The 20678-nt window shown below is 47.5% G+C and overlaps 1 protein-coding gene across 2 annotated transcripts in view; it reads right to left on the bottom strand.

The window, feature by feature from the left end:
- Window positions 1-402: 402 nt before the first annotated feature.
- The window catches only part of ITGB7 (integrin subunit beta 7), a 52479-nt gene continuing 32203 nt past the window's right edge, over window positions 403-20678 (bottom strand). For both annotated transcript variants that reach the window (XM_053373140.1, XM_053373143.1), the window contains 13 exons: window positions 20239-20440; window positions 16842-17012; window positions 14951-15192; window positions 12948-13106; window positions 9936-10031; window positions 9758-9847; window positions 6225-6368; window positions 5243-5436; window positions 4365-4582; window positions 3155-3371; window positions 2783-2988; window positions 1472-1635; window positions 403-595 (listed from right to left, as the gene is read on the bottom strand). In XM_053373140.1, the coding sequence (XP_053229115.1) occupies window positions 530-595; window positions 1472-1635; window positions 2783-2988; window positions 3155-3371; window positions 4365-4582; window positions 5243-5436; window positions 6225-6368; window positions 9758-9847; window positions 9936-10031; window positions 12948-13106; window positions 14951-15192; window positions 16842-17012; window positions 20239-20440 (2169 nt within the window). In that variant the 3' untranslated portion in view covers window positions 403-529. The remainder of the gene's footprint in view (window positions 596-1471; window positions 1636-2782; window positions 2989-3154; window positions 3372-4364; window positions 4583-5242; window positions 5437-6224; window positions 6369-9757; window positions 9848-9935; window positions 10032-12947; window positions 13107-14950; window positions 15193-16841; window positions 17013-20238; window positions 20441-20678) is intronic.

Genomic DNA, 20678 nt, shown 5'->3' with positions numbered 1-20678 from the left:
CCACGTGACCCGGAAGTGTCTCCGGACAGCGCTGGCCCCCGGCCTCTTGAGTGAGATGGGCGCACAACCCTAGAGTCTGTCAAGACTGGCCCGTACGGGCAGGGGTACCTTTACTTTTTTATATAATTTGGGTCACTGGAGATGGGAAGAAGTGGCTCCTGCCACTGGGCCAACTAACATTCCTGAACCCAAATGGCTACTTGCATAAAAGATAACTGTAGCCCCTCTTTTCTGATTTGTTTTCCATTAGTGCTGCACCCATCTGGGGGGAGGGAATGGCAGAACTAGGAATCTCTAAGTAAAGCACATCTTGCGAAAAGAATTCGTTAACCAGTTTTATTATGAAATTGCATCCAGTTCCCTTCCCTCCCCCCCCCGGAAAAAAGTTTAAATTTTATTACGCTGTGAGGTAGATAGACCCAAGCTAAGAGATGAAGACATCCCTGTGTTTTTGAGTGAGGATTCGAACCCAGCTTCTCCATAGTCCAAATCCAGCAGCTGGCACAGCGCTCAAGGCTTTCACCAATCCTCAGTCACCGTTGTACTTGGGATTGATGACTGTGGTGGTGGCACTCCGGTATAGTGGATTGTTCACCTGCAAAAGAGGCAAGTAGACAAAGTTGTATGCCTCTTACTTCCTCTTACAGAATTTGCTTTCCCCAAACCAGGTGTGTGTGTGTGTGTGTGTGTCACACACGCACGCCTTAGGGGCTCAGCCTCCCATAGTTTTATATGCCTTGAAATAACACTGGGGGGTGAAGCTGTGGGTAGTAGTGTCAACCTGACTAAAAGACTCCATTTAATAGTGGGGAATTGATTTGGGAAGGTCACAGGTTTGATCTGCAGGCAGGGCGGCCAGAGACTTTTCCCTGAAACCCTGGAGAGTCACTGCCAGTCAACATTGACTACTGGGCTGGATGAACCAACAGCACAAGGTAGCTTCCTATGGTGGGACACTTTCTGTGGTTGAAAGGGGTTTCCATCATTTTCTGTTAAAATTCTTTGGAACAACAATAAAATACATCTAGGTTCATTACATGATTACCAGGTCCAGCTGCTGCTTTGGTCACAGCCTGAGCTAAGGTGGGTCTCAGCGACATGGATATACGCTGAATGAAGTTATGAACATGGTTGGGCGAAAAGTTGAGTCTCAACTTTGAAGAAGTTGACGTCTGCTCATCTAAACAGTAGTCAAGGAAGCGGGGAGGTTAGAAATCGGACTCGTCACATGTGCCTAACTTGCCCCTTTCTGCATAGAGTGTTTAGCCTTCCAGCTTTGGGCTTGCTGTAAATACTCCACTCTTGTGGCCCCACCATCCCTTTTACAGAATGAACCTAACTTTTGTTCCAGGAAACAGCAGCCCGGTCAGGGCTGAGATATTCCCTGGCTGGGATAAGGAGCAGGTGGGATCAGAGTGAGGCTGACATGAACTAACTGCAGCCTTCAGGTAGGGAAGGAAGGAGCACTGACCTCGTTCCACTTGGCGTGCTTCCTCTCCTTTTCAAAACGCTTGAACTCCCTCCGGTCATAGATCTCCAAGACGATGCGATAGACTATTATGAGGAAGAGCCCAAATAACACCAGGCCCAGCACTGAGCTCAGTACCAGCTTGAATGTCTTCTTGGTTGTGTTACCTGGCAGTTTAGAAGAAAGGAGCTATGAGGATCTGCAGCTGAGTTCTGAGAAGCAAGTGCCCCTTCCTCATTTATTTATTGGACTTACTCCCTTCTCCTGCTACCGTCATGCACACATACTCTGCTAACAGTTATTGTAACAATAATAATCATTTATTATTTATATGCCGCCCATCTGTCTGGGTTGCCTCAACCACTCTGGGTGGCTCCCAACAGAATATTAAAAACATGATGAAACATCAAACATTAAGAACTTCCCTAAACAGGGTTGCCTTCAGATGTTTTCTAAAAGTCAGATAGTTGTTTATTTCCTTGACATCTCATGGGAGGGTGTTCCACAGGGCGGGTGCCACCACCAAGAAGGCCCTCTGCCTGGTTCCCTGTAACCACTTCTTGCAGTGAGGGAACTGCCAGAAGGCCCTCGGAGCTGAATCTCAGTGTCCGAGCTGAACGATGGGGCTGGAGACGCTCCTTCAGGTATACAGGGCTGAAACAATTTGGGGCTTTAAAGGTCAGCACTTTGAATTGTACCCGGAAACATACGGGGAGCCAATGTAGGTCTTTCAGGACCAGTGTTATGTGGTCTCGGCGGCCACTCTCAGTGACCAGTCTGACAGCCTCATTCTGGATTAGTTGTAGTTTCCGAGTCACCTTCAAAGGTAGCCCCATGTGGAGCACATGGCAGTAGTCCAGTCAAGCGATAACCACAGCATGTACCACTCAGGTGGCAGAGGGCACAGGCCAGTAGGGTCTCAGCCGGCATACCAGATGGAGCTGGTAGACAGCTGCCCTGGACACAGAATTAACCTGCGCCTCCATGGACAGCTGTGAGTCGCCCTTGGAAGGGGATCAACGGATGACATCAAGTCGCATACAGCCTGAGTTACAACTTAGGCTCCAGAAGAATCCGGTGCCACTGAAATTTCTGCCTGCTGTAGTTCAACATGCCTTCTGTCACAGATGTCAAAATAGTCTGGCCTTAAGAACACAAGAAGAGCCTTGTCACATCAGGCCAGAGACTCACCTAGTCCTGTTGTCACAGGGACCAACCCGATGCCCCTATGAGTTGCCCAGAAACGGCAACTTCCTGCAATAGCCCCTTCCTTCAACAAAGGCTTTCCTGCCCTTCTTTCCTGTGCCCACTTACCTTCTTTGCCATTCACCGTCAGCGTGATGGCGCCCTCCTTGTCCCTCACAATGAGGTAGATGAGGAGGCTGCCATCTTCTGCTTTGGTCTGGCACCATCTTTCATCAGTGGCGGAGGCCGGCACCACATTCACCGTCTGGTTGCAGGATGCGCTACAAGTCTCCCGCAGCAGCCCAGTTCCAAAGGCCCTGCACTCCGCACAATTCCTGCCAACACACAAGAGCAGCCATGAGCATTTTTTGCTTGTGCTTCTAACTAAGGACACCCTTTCTACAATGGTCAGGAAAAGCGGGAGGAAGACACACTGGCAGTTGCAAGCTGTGCTCCATGCTCGGTTTGGCCATAGTTGCAGAGACCACGTCAGAATCTCACCTGTGCTCCTCACAGGGTGTCTGGCAGTCAGCACAGCGGCTGCAGTGACTGTCAAACCAGCCAGCGTCACAATGGCATCTGTTGCAGGCGCAATGCCCGTGACCGCTGCATACAACGCCCTCCTGTGTGCATCCACTGGTCTCCAGGCTGCACTGGCACGCACTGCCAGTATAGTTCTGATGGCACTCACAGTTGCCACATCTGCATTGCCCGTTGCCTACCGGTACAAAGAGAGATGTCTGTCGGCATTACAGAGTTCCTTCACAAAGCCATTCCACCCACATCTATATATTTCTTATTCAGCAACCTTTCTGCCTTTTGAGATGCCAGTGGGCACTGGCTGCCCTCACACTTGGAGGTCCCCCTTTGTAAGCATGCAGGCTAGAAAGTTGCTCTTCTTAAATGAAATCATGAGAGTCTTCAAAAGCTGGATTCTGTGCTCAGTACTGTGCTTTTCCTGCATTGCAGTTTATAAACACACCCCTAGGAGTATTTGGACTCCTCCAGGGGACTGTTTGCTGAGCATTCACCCTGTTTGGTTTACACAAAACTTATTCCAAGGTTAGACTATGTTTGGTCTTAATTGAGCATTCATTCTGTTTTTGCTTGCAGGGCAAATGAACATTTCATCCTTATTAGCTGGTGTGTTAATCATTTCCTTATCTGCAAAAAGCCTTGCTTATTTTAAAAGGGGATTTGTTGCATGAAGTTGACAGAAGCACTTTAACCACCTTCAACTGCACAAATCTGAATTTCCAGTGTGTGCTTCAATCCCTCTTCTCCCCCCCCCCCCGCCCCCCAAATACAGTGGTACCTCGGGTTAAGTACTTAATTCGTTCCGGAGGTCCGTACTTAACCTGAAACTGTTCTTAACCTGAAGCACCACTTTAGCTAATGGGGCCTCCTGCTGCTGCTGCGCCGCCAGAGCACGATTTCTGTTCTCATCCTGAAGCAAAGTTCTTAACCTGAAGCACTATTTCTGGGTTAGCGGAGTCTGTAACCTGAAGCGTATGTAACCCGAGGTACCACTGTACTGACAATTTGGAGGCAACGTTAGCAGCCTGCTTTCCTCCTTAAAACCTATGGAAATACCCACTCGGGCTACAGTAAAGCCACCAGCATCCCCACTGGTGCCACTAATGACTGCGTTGCCCAACATCTGCCAGGTTAAAAGAAAACGGCGGCAGCCCTACCATTAGAAGGTTTTTACCTCCACAGAGCTGCCCGTTGTGCCTCTCGCAGCCAGCATCGTCACACTTGCAGAGGGGTCCGCTCGCCTGGGCATTGCACTGGCACTTCCCGCACACACACTGGCCCTTGCCACTGCACACTGGGCCCGTGTCGTTCGCATCCCGGCATGTGGCTTCTGCGTCCACCAGCTCCTCTGGCTTGCACTCACACAGCCGGCCGACATGGCCCTCCTGGCAGCTACAAGAGCAAAGACAGCACATGGGTCACAGTTGCTGAACCAGACTCATCAGGTCCACTGAGCCTGGTTTTTTCTCCTCCCAACCCAAGAGGCCCAGCAAATAGGCCTCTGCCCCACCAGCTTGCCTGCCCTCAGCCAGCCCCAACTGCCTGCCTTCTCTTTATTTTTCAACCAGTCCAGAAAGCTCTGTGGCTGCAGTGTTGCCTCTCTCTGGCCCTGGCTTCCCCTACCATTTGGGATTCCCTGTACCAGCGCGACAAAGGGCATCAGCCGCGACTGAATCCTAGCTGCCGTCTCGCCCTAAAGCAGCAACCCAAACGATCATGGGGTTTAGAGGAAATGCAGGGACGTTTGGGCCTTTTCTAATCCGGTGTGGAAAAGAAACAACTGATTTGGGGATAGTGGGGGAAATGGGACCGGGTCGGGTTTTCTAAAGTTATCAGTGGGGTAGATTGGAGACGGAGTAATCATTTTCCCCTTCAGTATATAATACTAGAATCCAGGGACACAACTGGTAATAGATTCAGAAGAAAGGATTCATTTCCACAATATATAATTAAGGCTGCAATCTTAACCTCTGTTATCTAGGAGCATGTGTGTCTACACACATGGAGAGAAGGGGGTCACGTTTCCTCAAACTTTTAATTAATTAATAATACCTGCAGATGCCACAGGTGAGGTTGCCACGGCCGCCAGAACAGTGAGGCGCATAGGGCTGCGTATCTCCGCACTGGCAGTCGCAGAGTGTCGCCACTTCTATATGCACCTCCTCACCCACTCCTAGAACTCGGAGCACCACCTTCTGGGGACCAGGCAGGCAGGCGGTGGCCTTTATCCGTACTGAGAATTCCACCTGTGGGAGGGGGAGCAACTGAGATAAGGAAAGAGCGACCGCCGCCATTGCCATCCATATTACTCTAAGCCAGGGGCGGAGAAGCTGTGGCCCTCAAGGTGCTGCTGAGCTTTCCCTGGCATCAGCCGCCAGTCAATAATAGGGCCAATGGTCGGAGGGGGGGTGGAACATCTGGAGAGCCTTGGCTTCCCCTGCCCTGTTCCATGACAATTAGTGGAAACAGAATAGGACCTATAACTATAAAACCTGTTCTACACATCTCTACTGTTCCCTTCCTGTTCTAGATGCCTCTACTGTTCCTTCTTCCCTGTTCTAAACATCTTTACTGTTCCTCCCTACCTGTTCTAGATGTCTCTACTGTTCCTCCCCCTGTTCTAAACATCATTACTGCTCTCCCCCCCCCCCCCCCATTCTAGATGTCTCTGTTCCTCCCTCCCTGTTTTGCTCCAACTGAGCCAAACCTGATGCCTTGGAACAAATAGAAAGCACTGACTTAATAGGTCAGGAGTGGGGAGGGCTTTTCTGCCTGAGGGGCCACTCTCCCTTCTGGACAACCATCCAAGGACCACATGACAGTGGTGGCTAAAAGTGGGCAGGTAACTATTACAAATTTTACCTTTCTACAGTAGGCTTGTTTCTCCACACACACACTATACTCCATACAGAGAAGCAAGAGGACTCGTCAGAGTTCAAGAACACTCAGGCTATAAAGGGGGTGTGGCCTTGGGGGAGTTCCAAGGGACACGTAGGCCTAGATTGGGTTCACCACCCCTGATCTAAGTACTCACCTGCTGGTTGACGCGTACGCCTAGGCATTCCCCACCCTGCGTGCGCCCAGATGTTTCCGAGTCGCCACAGTGCGAGTCGTAAGCAATGGCGATGCCAGGAGCAAGGTCTGAAGAGTGCACCAAGTTCACTGTGGATGAGAGGCTCTGTGGGGAGACCGGCCATGAGAAGGTGATCCTAGACAGACACTAGGCGAGTGTCTGTGTCTGCCTTCTGACACTGTAGCACCAGTTGCTGAGCTGAAGATCCAAAGATCCATGATTCAAGCCCCAACCCAGTCATTTGCTGACTCTCGGGGTGGGATAATGCTGGACAACTTTACAGGGTTGTTGTAAATCATATTGGGGTAAGTAATGCACTTTGAACTTAATAGTATTCTAGCTCACTATTACATTCATAGTCTCTTCCAGGACTCATGAATCCTCAGACCTGATCAGTGGGTGATATCCAATACTAGTCATAGGAGTAGACCCATTGCAGCCAATAGACTTTCATCCATTTATTTCAGGGTCTCCTCTATGCATAATTTAAGCATTCGCAGTACACACCATACATCTGAAGAATCATGGGAACTGTAGTTTGTTAGGGGTGCTGGGAACTATAGCTCCGAGAGGCAAATTACAGTTCCCAGGATTCCGAGAGATAGTGTGTACGTTCCAAATGTGTCCACAGTCTTAGCTGGATGTTACCTAGTGTCCATCGCCAGCAGAGGGCAGAATCAGCAAATCTGGTACAGAACAGAAGTGCTTTCTTGTTCTATTCACTTGTAATAATAAATAATAATAATAATAATAATAATAATAATAATAATAATAATAATTTATTATTTGTACCCCGCCCATCTGGCTGGGTTTCCCCAGCCACTCTGGGCGGCTTCCATAGAAACCAAAAATACACTAAAATATCATACATTAAAAACTTCCCTGAACAGGGCTGCCTTAAGATGTCTTCTGAATGTCAGGTAGTTATTTATCGCTTTGACATCTGATGGGAGGGTGTTCCACAGGGCGGGTGCCACTACCAAGAAGGCCCTCTGCCTGGTTCCCTGTAACTTGGCTTCTTGCAGTGAGGGAACCGCCAGAAGGCCCTCGGTGCTGGACCTCAGCGTCCGGGCAGAACGATGGGGGTGGAGACGCTCCTTCAGGTATACTGAGCCGAGGCCGTAAAAAGGACCCCTGGACGATTAAGTCTAGTCAACGGTGACTATGGGGTTGTGGTGCTCATCTCACTTTCAGGCCGAGGGAGCCGCCTTTTGTCCAGACAGCTTTCCGGGTCATGTGGCACCCGCCCTGTGGAACGCCCTCCCACCAGATGAGAAAAACAACTACCAGACACTTAGAAGACATCTGAAGGCAGCCCTGTTTAGGGAAGCTTTTAATGTTTAACAGACTACAGTGGTACCTCAGGTTACATACGCTTCAGGTTACAGACTCTGCTAACCCAGAAATATTACCTCGGGTTAAGAACTTTGCTTCAGAATGAGAACAGAAATTGCGCGGCGGCGGCACGGCAGCAGCGGGAGGCCCCATTAGCTAAAGTGGTGCTTCAGGTTAAGAACAGTTTCAGGTTAAGAACGGATCGCCGGAACGAATTAAGTACGTAACCAGAGGTGCCACTGTACTGTATTTTAATATTTTGTTGGAAGCCGCCCAGAGTGGCTGGGGAAACCCAGCCAGATGGGCGGGGTATAAATAATTTTTAAAATTTATTTATTTATTGATATTATTATTATTATTATTATTATTATTATTATTATTATTATTATTATTATCCGCTTCTGGGACAACGGAACACTGTGACAGAAACACCGTTTACCTCGCCACAACAGCAGTACCTATTTATCTACTTACACTGGCATGCTTTATGAACTGCTACGTTTGCAGGAGCTGGGACAGAGCAACAAGCTCACCCCGTCACGGGGATTCGAACTGCCAACCTTCTGATCAGCAAGCCCAAGAGGCTCAGTGGTTTAGACCACAGCGCCACCCATGTCCCTTATTCACTTGTATCCTGTTCTTGGCCAGAGAAGCTCTGAGAGACTTACAGCTGGCTTCCCATCCAGGCAGTTTGCAGTGCCACAGAAGGTGACTCATGGAACCTTTATCTGAGCAAAGTTCCAGCACATTGCATGCGGTTCCGCAGCAGTCTTCATACAGGCAGTCACCAGGTCCACCTTCGCTTAACTTCAGACATACTGTAGCATCAATGTGGACCCACAGGTGGCTCAAGGTAACTAAGCAAGCAAGCAAGCCAGGCCAGGAAGAATTGCGTTCAGGATCACTAGCTAATCTCCCCTAAATGTAAAGGTCTTCCTTGCCCTATATACAGTGTGGTGAGTTGGACTAGGATCTGGGAGACCAGGAATCAAAACCCAACACTGCCATGAAGCTCACTGGGTGAATCTGGGACTCACAGCTATGCCAAATCATGGCTTAGCATGAACTCCCTCCTGGTTTGCTCCTCCCTGGTCAGTGTGATGTGGTAGCTAAGCCATGGTTTGGTTTTCCATGTTTCTCCTCAGTCACAAGGGTGTGTCCTGTTGGTTCAGGCCATGGCTAAGGTTGGAGAGACCTTAACCATGACCCCAGGTTTGGATAATACGCTAAGCCAAACCTTGGCTTAGCTTCTATCCTAACATTGAACTAAAAGGTCCACTGAGGAGAAAAGTGTGTGCAAGTTCATCACTGGAAGCCAGAACGTTCAGGCAGTCACAGTAAGCCATACCTTGGCTTACCTTGAGGTGCAAACCAAACCACTTTCTCACAGCCTAGCCTACTTCACAGGGTTGTTGTGAGGATAAAATTGGGAATGGGGAGAACTACGTACACCACCTTATAATAAATAAATATAAATAAAAATCTAGATGGGACATGCTTTTCATATTGAAAATGTGAACCTTCATTTGCTGCAACAGGCTAACATGGCTCCGGTGGTGGTGGTGTCCACCTTGAAAATATAATTACCATATTTTTCGCTCCATAAGACACACTTTTTTCTTCCTAAAAAGTAAGAGGAAATGTCTGTGCGTCTTATGGAGGGAATGCGTGGTCCCTGGAGCCGAATTGCCCAGGGGCGAAAAGCAGATCATGCTTGCTTTTTTTTTGTTTTTTGAAAGAGGGAAGTGGGTGTTGAAAGGAAGCAGCTGATCGGCAAGCAATTGGGGAGGGAGATAAGGGACACTTGAGATAAAGGAGGCTGCCTGGGAGGGGGGAGGTAAAAGCCCATGGATCCTCAGGATTTTTGCGTTGGGTCACCCCAAATTCACCATCAGATCACATAGCATGTCCATGGCTACAGCCTGCACCACAAAAATCATACATCCAGTGTTTCGTTCAGAATATTTTCTTCTTCTTGTTTTCCTCCTCTAAAAACTAGGTGCGTCTTATGGTCGGGTGCGTCTTGTGGCGCGAAAAACACGGTAAATCACAGAATGTCCATTCCCCCTTTGGGCTTGGCTCTATTCCAGGGGGCTCCTGTGGGCCTGTTTTGCCCTCCCCAAGGGGCTCTGCCCCTTGCTACCCATACTCAGCCTCACACTGTAGGCGTCTGCGATGAGCTGCACCACGTTGCTGGAATCCTCCATCAGTTCCCCAACCACAGACTTGGGAATAAGCCTGCTCAGTTCCTGAGGGGAAAGGGAAAAGTCAGAGTGAGCGGCACACAAACACCCCTCAGGCTTCCCCTACTCCTCTGCCTTCCGGTGCAGCACTCACCTCATACATAGAAAGCCTGGGCCCAGTCACGGCAAATATGGCCTGGATGTTAGATTCAGACAGCACCTCGGCCAAGTGTGCAACTGAGGGGTAGTCCTGCAAAGAGACAAGAGAATGGGGTCACGTTCAAAGGAGTCTCCACTTAGATTTTCCTCTCTTCCCCCACTCTACATTTACCTCTCTTGCCAGAGGTGGAGGTTAGAATCTGGATGCCTTGACTCTCTGTACTTCAGATCAAAAAGATCTAAACCAAGAGTGGCTAACCTGTGTCCCATCAGATGTCAGGTGGACTACAACTCCCAGCTCCCAGGAGTGGTCATGTTGGCTGGGACCAATGGGAGTTGGGAGTTCAGTAACATCTGGAGGGCCACAGATTCCATAAACCTTGGTATAAATGCTGAAAAAATATACTGTATGAATTTATGTCATTAGCCACTTTAAATTATTTAAGCCAAGATCTTGACTTTCAGGCCGTTGGGACACTGGATGTGATCTTGTACAGAGTCAGACTGTTATATAATAATAATAATAATAATAATAATAATAATAATAATAATAATAATACCCCGCCCATCTGGCTGGGTTTCCAGAGCCACTCTGGGCGGCTTCCACAAAGACCAAAAATACACTAAGATGTCACACATTAAAAACTTCCCTGAACAGGGCTGCCTTCAGATGTCTTCTGAATGTCAGGTAGTTGTTTCTCTCTTTGACATCTGGTGGGAGGGCGTTCCACAGGGCGGGCGCCACTACCGAGAAGGCCCTCTGCCTGGTTCCCTGTAACTTGGCTTCTCGTAGTGAGGGAACTGCCAGAAGGCCCTCGGAGCTGGACCTCAGTGTCCGGGCAGAACGATGGAGGTGGAGACGCTCCTTCAGGTATACTGGACCGAGGCCGTTTAGGGCTTTAAAGGTCAGCACCAACACTTTGAATTGTGCTCGGAAACGTACTGGGAGCCAGTGTAGGTCTTTCAAGACCGGTGTTATATGGTCTCAGCCGCCGCTCCCAGTCACCAGTCTAGTTGCCGCATTCTGGATTAGTTGTAGTTTCTGGGTCACCTTCAAAGGTAGCCCCACATAGAGCGCATTGCAGTAGTCCAAGCAAGAGATAACTAGAGCATGCAACTACTCTGGCGAGACTGTGGGCAGGTAGGGTCTGTTGATCTGTCCACCTCAGTAGTGTCTACACTGACTGGCAGCAGCTCTCTGGGTTCAGACAAGCCCTACCTGGAGATGTCAGGGATTGAGCCTGAGACCTTCTGCCACTGAACTGTGGCCCATTTCAACTAAATTTTGGGTTTCCTGTGCTGCTAAGAACACCAGATTGTGTCTCTAATGGCTCCTAGCTCCTGCTTTGCAGGCTGAAGGTCCCAGATCCAGCCCTTGGCACCTCCAATTGAAAGGGCCTTTGATGGCAGGCCTTGGAGAGCCTGAGCCAAGCAATGGAGCTAACTATGGGGCAGTTTCTAAATGGGCTTGGCCCAGTATACCTGAGGGACCGTCTACAGCCCCATTGTTCAGCCCGGACACTGAGGTTCAGCTCCGAGGGCCTTCTGGCAGTTCCCTCACTGCGAGAAGTGAGGTTACAGGGAACCAGGCAGAGGACCTTCTTGGTGGTGGCACCCGCCCTGTGGAATGCCCTCCCATGAAATGTCAAGTAAATAAACAACTATCTGAATTTTAGAAGACATCTGAAGGCAATCCTGTTTAGGGAAGTTCTTAATTTTTGATGTTTTATCGTGTTTTTAATATTCTTTTGGTAAACACCCAGAGTGGTTGGGGAAACCCAGCCAGATGGGCGGGGTATAAATGATAAATTATTTATATAATAATAATAATAATAATAATAATAATAATAATAATAAGAAGAAGAAGAAGAAGAAGAAGAAGAGGAGGAGGAGGAGGAGGAGGAGGAGGAACAGAAGCCATTCCTCCCTACTCTAAATCACTAGCTGCCAACTTTATTCAAAGCACACAAAACAGGGCATCCACAAGACTATTCTTCATGCTGAATAAGCCAGCTTGGAATTGTTCCACAACATTTACTCCCAATGTCCACACAAGATGTGATGTTACATAACACACCTGCCACCAAAAATTGCTCATAACATCTACCTCTCCCTCTGTAGTGGGAGTTAACTCTTCTGCAGCATCATGATTCTCTGCATTTCATTGGCTAGCACTGTTTGGGGAATGTGGGGTGCCATTATGGAAGCATGGGACTACCTACAGGTAACCAATCCGAAACAGGTTCACATACACCTCCTCCTTCCCCATTGGCCTCACAATCCCTTCCCTTCTCTCTCTTCCAGCTGGTCTCATTCAGAGCCAAGCCTGGTTATGATCACATGTAGTGGCAAAACCACTACAACCATCAGTAAAAGTGAGCATGCACACTGTGATTAGGGAGGTGCTGTTGCGCTTGCAATGCCAACCACAGTATTAGGAGGGTGGGTGCTTGGGTGAGAAGAAGGGGGAGGAAGTGGGGAGACGCACACAAGATCAAGGGGGAAAGAAACAGAGGAGAAACCCACAAACCACCTAACCAACATTAAGTAGCTGGGAAAGTGATACAACTGCACTGAGTCATGATCTCAAATTTCGTTTTCAATTCCAATACTACTGGTGTGCATCTCAAAATCATAACCACCAGCACCTGGGTGTGGCCTGACCTTTCTGGCTCCCATAGACTCAGAGTTGGAAGGGACCCGTACGGTCATCTAGTCCAACCCCCTGCAATGCAGCTGTCCCTTATGGGGATCGAACCTGCAACCTTGGTGTTATCAGCACCACGCTCTAACCAACTGAGCTATCCAGCTGACTTTCACTTGTGTAACTTCTTAACTGATGAAGAATTCTAGAGAACTCAAAAAAGTGGCCACATTTTTTGTGGTTTGGGGGTTGAGCCTAATATAAACATCACCCAACTTTGAACCTTGTTGTTTTCTTTTGTCTCCCGAGGCAATCTCTCTCCCTGCCTAACTTTGTTTTTCAAGAGGACCACAAGAGACCTACGTATAGGTGGCTTTTCGTATATAGCCCTCTGGCATCCAAGTGGCAGCGGCCATCGTTGGGCATGTAGACGCCGCCCAGCTTCCCATCTCCTGCCATGTGGAATGTGCCATCCGAAGTGAAGACCAAGAGCTTTGTCACATTACGCCAGCCAATCTGCTCCTGGAAGAAGAGAGGGAAGTTACACTGCAGTTCCAACATGCAAGCCTTCCTCCACAGTTAGCCCAGTATTTTCTGCTTTTGGTAATCTGTACATGGGCAAGGGACGCGGGTGGCGCTGTGGGTTAAACCACAGAGCCTAGGACTTGCCGATCAGAAGGCTGGCGGTTCGAATCCCCGCGATGGGGTGAGCTCCCGTTGCTCGGTCCCAGCTCTGGCCAACCTAGCAGTTTGAAAGCACGTCAAAGTGCAAGTAGATAAATAGGTACCGCTGCAGCGGGAAGGTAAACGGCATTTCTGTGCTCTGCTCTGGTTCACCAGAAGCGGCTTAGTCATGCTGGCCACATGATCCGGAAGCTGTATGCCGGATCCCTTGGCCAATAAAACGAGATGAGCGCCGCAACCCCAGAGCCGGCCACGACTGGACCTAATGGTGGTGGTTGTTTAGTCGTGCCCAACTCTTTGTGACCCCATGGACCAGAGCACGCCAGGCACTCCTATCTTCCACTGCCTCCCGCAGTTTGATCAAATTCATGCTGGACCTAATGGTCAGGGGTCCTTTTAACTTTACCTTACATGGGCACAAAGGGTTACACGAGAACATAGGATCTTTAGGTACCAGGTTAGCAGAACCAAAACTTCAAGTTCTACAGCATTTACATATTTCAACACTCAGGATTTTGCCATGACATTTGCCTTCAGTATTTGGATTTCAGATTTTGAACTTGGCTTCTTTTTATTGTCCAAACCAAAGTTGCTAAGCTTTGGCCCTTCCCCTTATGTTGCTAGGCTCCCAACTTCCATCATCCCTGACAACTGAGCATGCTGGCTGGGAAAGATGAGAGTTGGATTCTGACAACATTTAGTTTTCCCCGCCACTAAGCTGAACAATTTAGGATAAAATTCATGAAATTTAAATTATATGGCAATTGTCGGACACAACCACCTATTGCATGTCAGCTGTCAAATACTGTTAAGTGCTGCTAATGACTGGAACAAAACCAGGAGAGCTTCTAGGTTAGGAAACCCAATAGTATTGATCAGTAGGTAATTCAGCATCCCCTGACCTGGAAGTTGAGCCTGAGATGAAATTTTCAGGTGGACAACCCTGTATGAAATCTTCATTGCTATGGGTTGTTCCTTTGTACTGTTCTCATTTGCCCAAAGCAGACAGTGCACAATTTGTACATCCAGGCAGTTCCAGATGACCTGTTTCTTGAACATTTGTTCTGATTTGTTTACAGGGAGGCTAGAAGATGTTGCGTCAAAGCAAGTGTTGCCTCACACTTTCCACTGCATTTCTCCATGACTTTCCTTTTTGCAGAAAGTCTGAACTTTCTGTTGTGCAAGACCTCCTGATCAGCTTGAATTGGGAACTGTGAACTAATAATGAAAACAATGACTGTCTGGGAACGCCCTGAATGTATTATCCCGTGCCTCACAACTATATACAGTGGTACCTCGGGTTACATACGCTTCAGGTAACAGACTCCGCTAACCCAGAAATAGTGCTTCAGGTTAAGAACTTTGCTTCAGGATGAGAACAGAAATCGTGCTCCGGCAGCACGGCAGCAGCGGGAGGCCCCCCTTAGCTAAAGTGGTGCTTCAGGTTAAGAACAGTTTCAGGTTAAGAACGGACCTCCGGAACGAATTAAGCACTTAACCCGAGGTACCACTGTACAATAGGAAGATTAGCATAGTTTAGGGCTTGCACATGCTTGGGTTCACATGTGTGTGTGCATGCGCACGAACACATGCTCCTGTGCCTGCCTTATTGTCGTCAGGGCCTACGTTCCCTTCTCAGCCACGCACCTCCTCTATCAGCCATGCACGTAAAGCCATCTCACCTTGCAAGTGACTGCCTGCATGATAGCGTCAAAGCCCCCCTCAGCCGGGTCCATGTTCCCAGAGATGCGCTGCTGGCTGACCCTGCTTTCAAACTCGCTGGCGTTGTCTGTGAGTGTCAGCACGTGCTGGTAGCTGAACGCCGACTGACAGGTCTCGTTTAAGTGAGGGCAGGGGTGTTGCCATTTGGAGGGTGCTGTGTTCACATAGGGCAGCACCGTCTTGTCAACAAAGGAGCCAAACCCTGCAACAAAGAGATCCTGCTGTTTCCCGTCACCTAACAGTGTGTTTGAAAGCCCATGCAGTGTCAAAGAGGGTCAGAATAGGACTTGGGAAGGTTCAAATCCACCACTCCGGCCATGATGGGCCGATCGCCATCTCTCTCTTTTTAAATTAGTTTTCCTTTATTACTCACTGTCAGGGAACTGCCATCGGAGCCAAGAGTGGAGGTAAGGCTCCCCAACGATGCAGGAGAAGGGACCAGCAGGGAGAGGACACTTCCTTTGGGGAAGGAAATCGGCGTGACACCAGGAAGCAAGGGGAGCAGGGAAGGACTTCGGAGAGATGGCTCCAAGACTCTTCCACAGAGACCAGCGGGGAGGGCCCAGGACCTCCGCTGGCCACGCCCACTCTGCGCAGAAGACTTCCGCGCAGGGAGGCTAGGTGGAGACTTGGCGTCAAAGAGCTTTTATGTTGGAAGAAGTTCAGGAAATGCCCACTGACGGATTCTGCCAGCGACTGAGACAGCCACGGAGAAAGGGCTGTCCAGCCAGGGAAAGGTTTAGCCAGACAACGTTGCCTAGAGCAGCAGCCCCCTTACGCACGAGCAACCCCCAATTCCCTTTACACTCACAAGTACACCTTTGCATCATAACTTTACATCTTACAATTATACATATTCTTGTTTTCAAAGTATGTTCATAATTATGATTATTATAGATCGGCAAGCATTACTGTACACAAAGAAGAAAAGAGATGTAATTTTAAAATCATAATATTCCTCATAAATAAGTGACTTCCCGTCTCTTCCATTTTGTACTCATAAACGTATTGCCTATATTTGTCCATTATCTTTTTATTCATAATATTTTCTTACGTATCAATTTTCCTTTTAAAATTGTTATCCACAAAAACTACTGTATTTTCTGGCGTATAAGACTACTATTTAACCCAGGAAAATCTTCTCAAAAGTTGGGGGTCGTCTTATATGCCGGCTACAGCAGCAGCTCCTGCAGCAACTCCCCACCAAAGGATAAAACAACAGCAAATTAAATCAAGAGGACACCAAGCTCTCTAGATGAAGCAGAAATACGCTCGAAAATTGGCCCCAGAAGCCACTGGGAAGTGGAGCGGATTTCTGAGCTGGACTAGAGACTGGGTTTTTAAATTTTTATTTGGTGTGCGTTGGAAGAGGGGTAGTCTAATACGGCAAGTATATCCCAAACTCTGTATTTTAACTGGAAAAGTTGGGAGGTCGTCTTATACGCCCAGTCGTCTTATACGCCGGAAAATACGGTACTCAAAGGCCGTCACCGGAAAATACGGTACTCAAAGGCCGTCACCGTTTTCAGACTGCAGCAATTACTCTTCAAGTATTCCTTAAAACAGTTCCAATTTGAGACAAACTCCTGTTTGGATTTATCTTTGATTCTTTCTGATAAGGAGTCTAACTCCGTGTACTCTGTTAGCTTTTGTATCCAATCAGATGTGGTGGGTATATATCTGCTTTTCCAATGTGTAGCTATTATAACCCTCGCAGCTGTGGTGGCATACAGAAAGATTTTCCTTGGTTTTTTTTGGGATATCCAAACCGATCGCCATCTCTCAGCCTAACCCACCACCCAGCCCTACAACTGCCACCATCACCATAGCATTGTTTCCAGATCAGCATACCAATCTTCACCGAAGTGGTGACGTCACGTAGGGCAGCTAGCAGATGGTTCCCCAGCCGCTTGATGTTCTCCAGGTCGTCCTTCATGGAGTACGACAGGTCCATGAGATAGTACAGGTCCACAGGGTAACCTTCAGCCCGTCTGAAGCGCACCGTGACCCTCTGTTCCTCTCCTGTATGCACAGAGTAGGAAGGAAGAGGGAATCGAATCCTCAGTGCTACCAAGATACCGCCCATATGCTTTCCAATGTTGTGAAGGAGTGCTGAGTCTCATTTTAGCCAGGGACTGGGAACCCGGGGAGCCCCCAGTGGTTGTTAGGTTACAACTCTCTCCATCCATCATCATGGGCTATGCTGTCTGGGGCTGATGGGGGCAGGAGTCCAACAGCAACACCCAGAAGGCCACAGGGTCCCTCCAACCCTGTTTTCAGATGACTAGGCCAAGGTCGTTCTCAATGTACATCTTCCGTCAGAGATGTACACAAGCTATTAACAGAAGAAAGTGTCTTTTAGATACTAGGCAAAATCTTTTTCTTCAGCCGGACTTTTAAATAGATTTTTTTACCAATTTAATTGGAGAGGTTTTAACCTATCAGGAGCCATTTGCTTGCTTCCTCTCCCTCAGCGCCCCCCCCCCACACCCCTGGCAGTATTTATTTTATGCTGTGTATCACCCTGAAATCCAGTATGATTAAAGTCTTTTAAATAGATAGAAATGTAATTTACAATTTCCACATCAGATCATGGTTTGGACATGTCCAAACCATGAATTCACTTCCAAAAAAGTGGAGGGACTACAGTATTCCAAATAAGTCCTAACAGCATGATCACCACAAACAACACATATGCAATAATGAATGGGCATGTCCTTCTTATATCCAAAACCCATTCTTTCCCTCAAAGGATTCTGGGCATTGTAGTTTGTAAAGGGTCACTTGCAATTTTAACTCTGACGTGTAAACTATAGTGCCCAGAATTCTCTGAGGGAAAGAATGTGCTTCAAATGTGCTTTAATGCTATGGTGCATACAAAGCCACAGATATAGGCAATGGACTGGAAAAAATAAACATTGTTTGGGGAGACTACAACTGCTATATTGTTTTGAACTGTTTTCAATATTGTGTTTGAATTGTTTTAACCTGTCCTGGGACCTTACGGTGAAGTGCGGGTAATTAATAATAATAATAAATGATGAGTACATTGCACAAAGATTATATCCAACTCACATCAATAACACAAATTGCTGAAGGTTCGCCTATTTACTGTTGTGCTGATGGCCCTAATGCCGTTTCGAGTCACAGGAAACAATTGAGGGATACACAACCCAAACTGGCAAAAGGAAGGCTGGAGAAAGCTGTGTGGATTCACAATCCTTTATTTCTTCCACATACATCGTATCGGTGAAGGAGGGAGGTCAGGAGAAGTTTAATCGAAGCTGGCCATTGCTCTGCCTTTGGCTGCTGACCCAAGACAGGGAGCAAGTGCAGATTTCACAGAAGGAGAGAGGAGGAAGACAGTGCTTCTCCCTGAAGCATCCCTGCCAAACAGCCATCTCTCCCATAATATTCTCTCGCCGGAGAATATTATCGAGGATGAGAATAGTCTCTGCTAGAAAATTCTCCGGAGAACATTCTCTACAAACTGCAAATTCTAATGTAAGAACCAGTTTTACAACCCACATTTTAAAAACCGAGTAAATAATAAGTCAAGCTGTGATGATGCCACTGTAAGTAATGAATAATGATTTTTTTGATCCAGTTACATTACTGGGCATTGTGTCATTCACTATCAGCAGTTCTGAAATGTGAGCTACAGAAAACATTTTTTAAAAAAGTTTTTAAAATGCTATTCATTTCGTTTGATGAACATTTTTATATTCCTTTTTCTTTAAAAGGTACATTTCATACATATACAACATAATTAGAATTCAAAGTTGATGGTAAATATACGGTTAGTGGCAGGCTCAGTGATTAATGTGAGTCATTCACGCTGAATTTTCAATTGCTTTTTTTAAAAGAAAAGATGGTTAGAAATTATAATATGTGTAAACTGCTAAAGATGAAGTAAAATGAAAATCAGATAGGTGGGACTTGGGCAAGCCCACTTAACAATGTTTAGAAACATAAGGAAAGGACAAGAATTTGTTTGTATTATTTGTATTTTCTGTGTGTTATAAAATGAATAAAAAAATTGGGGGGGGGAATAATTTTCAATTTCAAGTTTGGTGCAAAAAAACCAATGAATGTGAATTCGCTGCAATGCCCCATTGAATAAAAGTATCTGTACAGTTTTTGGTTGCCATCTGAACAAGTTTACCCATGAACAAACATATATATTACCGTATTTTTTGCACCATAACACTCACTTTTTTCCTCCTAGAAAGTAAGGGGAAATGTCTGTGCGTGTTATGGAGCGAATGCCTACGGATGGCAGGGGGATCTGCTGCAGTCGTGAGCAGAGGATCCATGTTCCCCTTCCTTCCCTCCTTCGTGGCTTGCTTTGAAACAGCAAAGCGGGAGAAGAGCTGCTGAGTGGGGAGGAGAGAGGGACAGAGAGCCTGCTTGCTTTAAAGGAGCAAAGTGGGAGAGGAGAGGAGCCTTCTCCCCTTATACCCCTCTTCTACATTATTAGCAGCATCCTTCTCCACCCACCCCACGCGTGTCCCTTGTCCCTTGAGTGCTTTTCCTTCCCTCCCCACTTAAAACGTGGTTACAAAGCACAGATCCACATGGATCCTCAGGATTTTTGCACTGGGTCACCCCAAATTCACCATCAGATCACATAGCATGTCCATGGCTACAGCTTGCACCAAAAAAATCACGCACCCACTGTAGCCTGGGGCCACAGTGGTGCAAAAAGGTGGTTACAAAGCATGGATTCAGATGGATCATCAGGATTTTTGCATTGGGCTACCCCAAACTCACCGTCAGATCACATGTCTGTGGCCACAGCATGAACCACAAAAATCATACATCCGCTGTTTCGTTAGAATATTTTTTTCTTGTTTTCTTCCTCTAAAAACTTTGTGCGTGTTATGGTCGGGTGCGTGTTATAGAGCGAAAAATACGGTAACTACTTGTATCATTTTCAATGCATGAAAATGAATATTCACCTATTTTAAGTGAAAATTATCTAATACAGTGGTACCTCAGGTTAAGTACTTAATTCGTTCCGGAGGTACTTTCTTATCCTGAAGCAAAGTTCTTAACCTGAAGCACTAATTCTGGGTTAGCGGAGTCTGTAACCTGAAGCGTATGTAACCTGAAGTGTATGTAACCCGAGGTACCACTGTATTCTCATTAATCGAGAATATTCTCGAGAATATTTTTCTTGAGAGTTTAACATCACTATCTCCCACCCACCCCAACACAACCCAAACAGGCTGGAGGGAGGACCTACCAGGCCGAAGCTGAAGAGCAATTCTTTGCGGGGCGAGCTGAGTGAAGCTCTGGCGCTGGGTGCTGTTGCTCAGGGGCCTGTCCTCCAGCACACGCTGCCCGCTGTGCGGATCCATTATCTCACTGGGGAGGCAGCCACGACGCTCCAGCTCCACCCGAGGGGCACAGCGCTCCATGTCCAACTCACCTGCTTGCACAAAATCCTGGAGGCAGGGGGAGAATGGGAAGCGGACAAGTTTCCAGCATTGCTTCCATGCACACACACCCTTCTTTCGGAGGGGCAGACGAGAAAGACCACATGGGAACAGACATTGGAGCAAAGAGGACTCTCTCCAAATGGTCGCAAAAATGCATGTAACGCAGGGCAACTGATTCCTGACCATCGAACATGTTGACTGGGGCTGATGGGAGTTGGGAGTCCAGCACATACCGTATTTTTTG

This window comes from Podarcis raffonei, chromosome 2 (genome assembly GCF_027172205.1).
Source record: "Podarcis raffonei isolate rPodRaf1 chromosome 2, rPodRaf1.pri, whole genome shotgun sequence".
In the NCBI taxonomy this organism is placed as follows: domain Eukaryota; kingdom Metazoa; phylum Chordata; class Lepidosauria; order Squamata; family Lacertidae; genus Podarcis; species Podarcis raffonei.
Note: the sequence above shows the minus strand (reverse complement) of the source record. Positions and strands in the feature narration are given on the sequence as shown.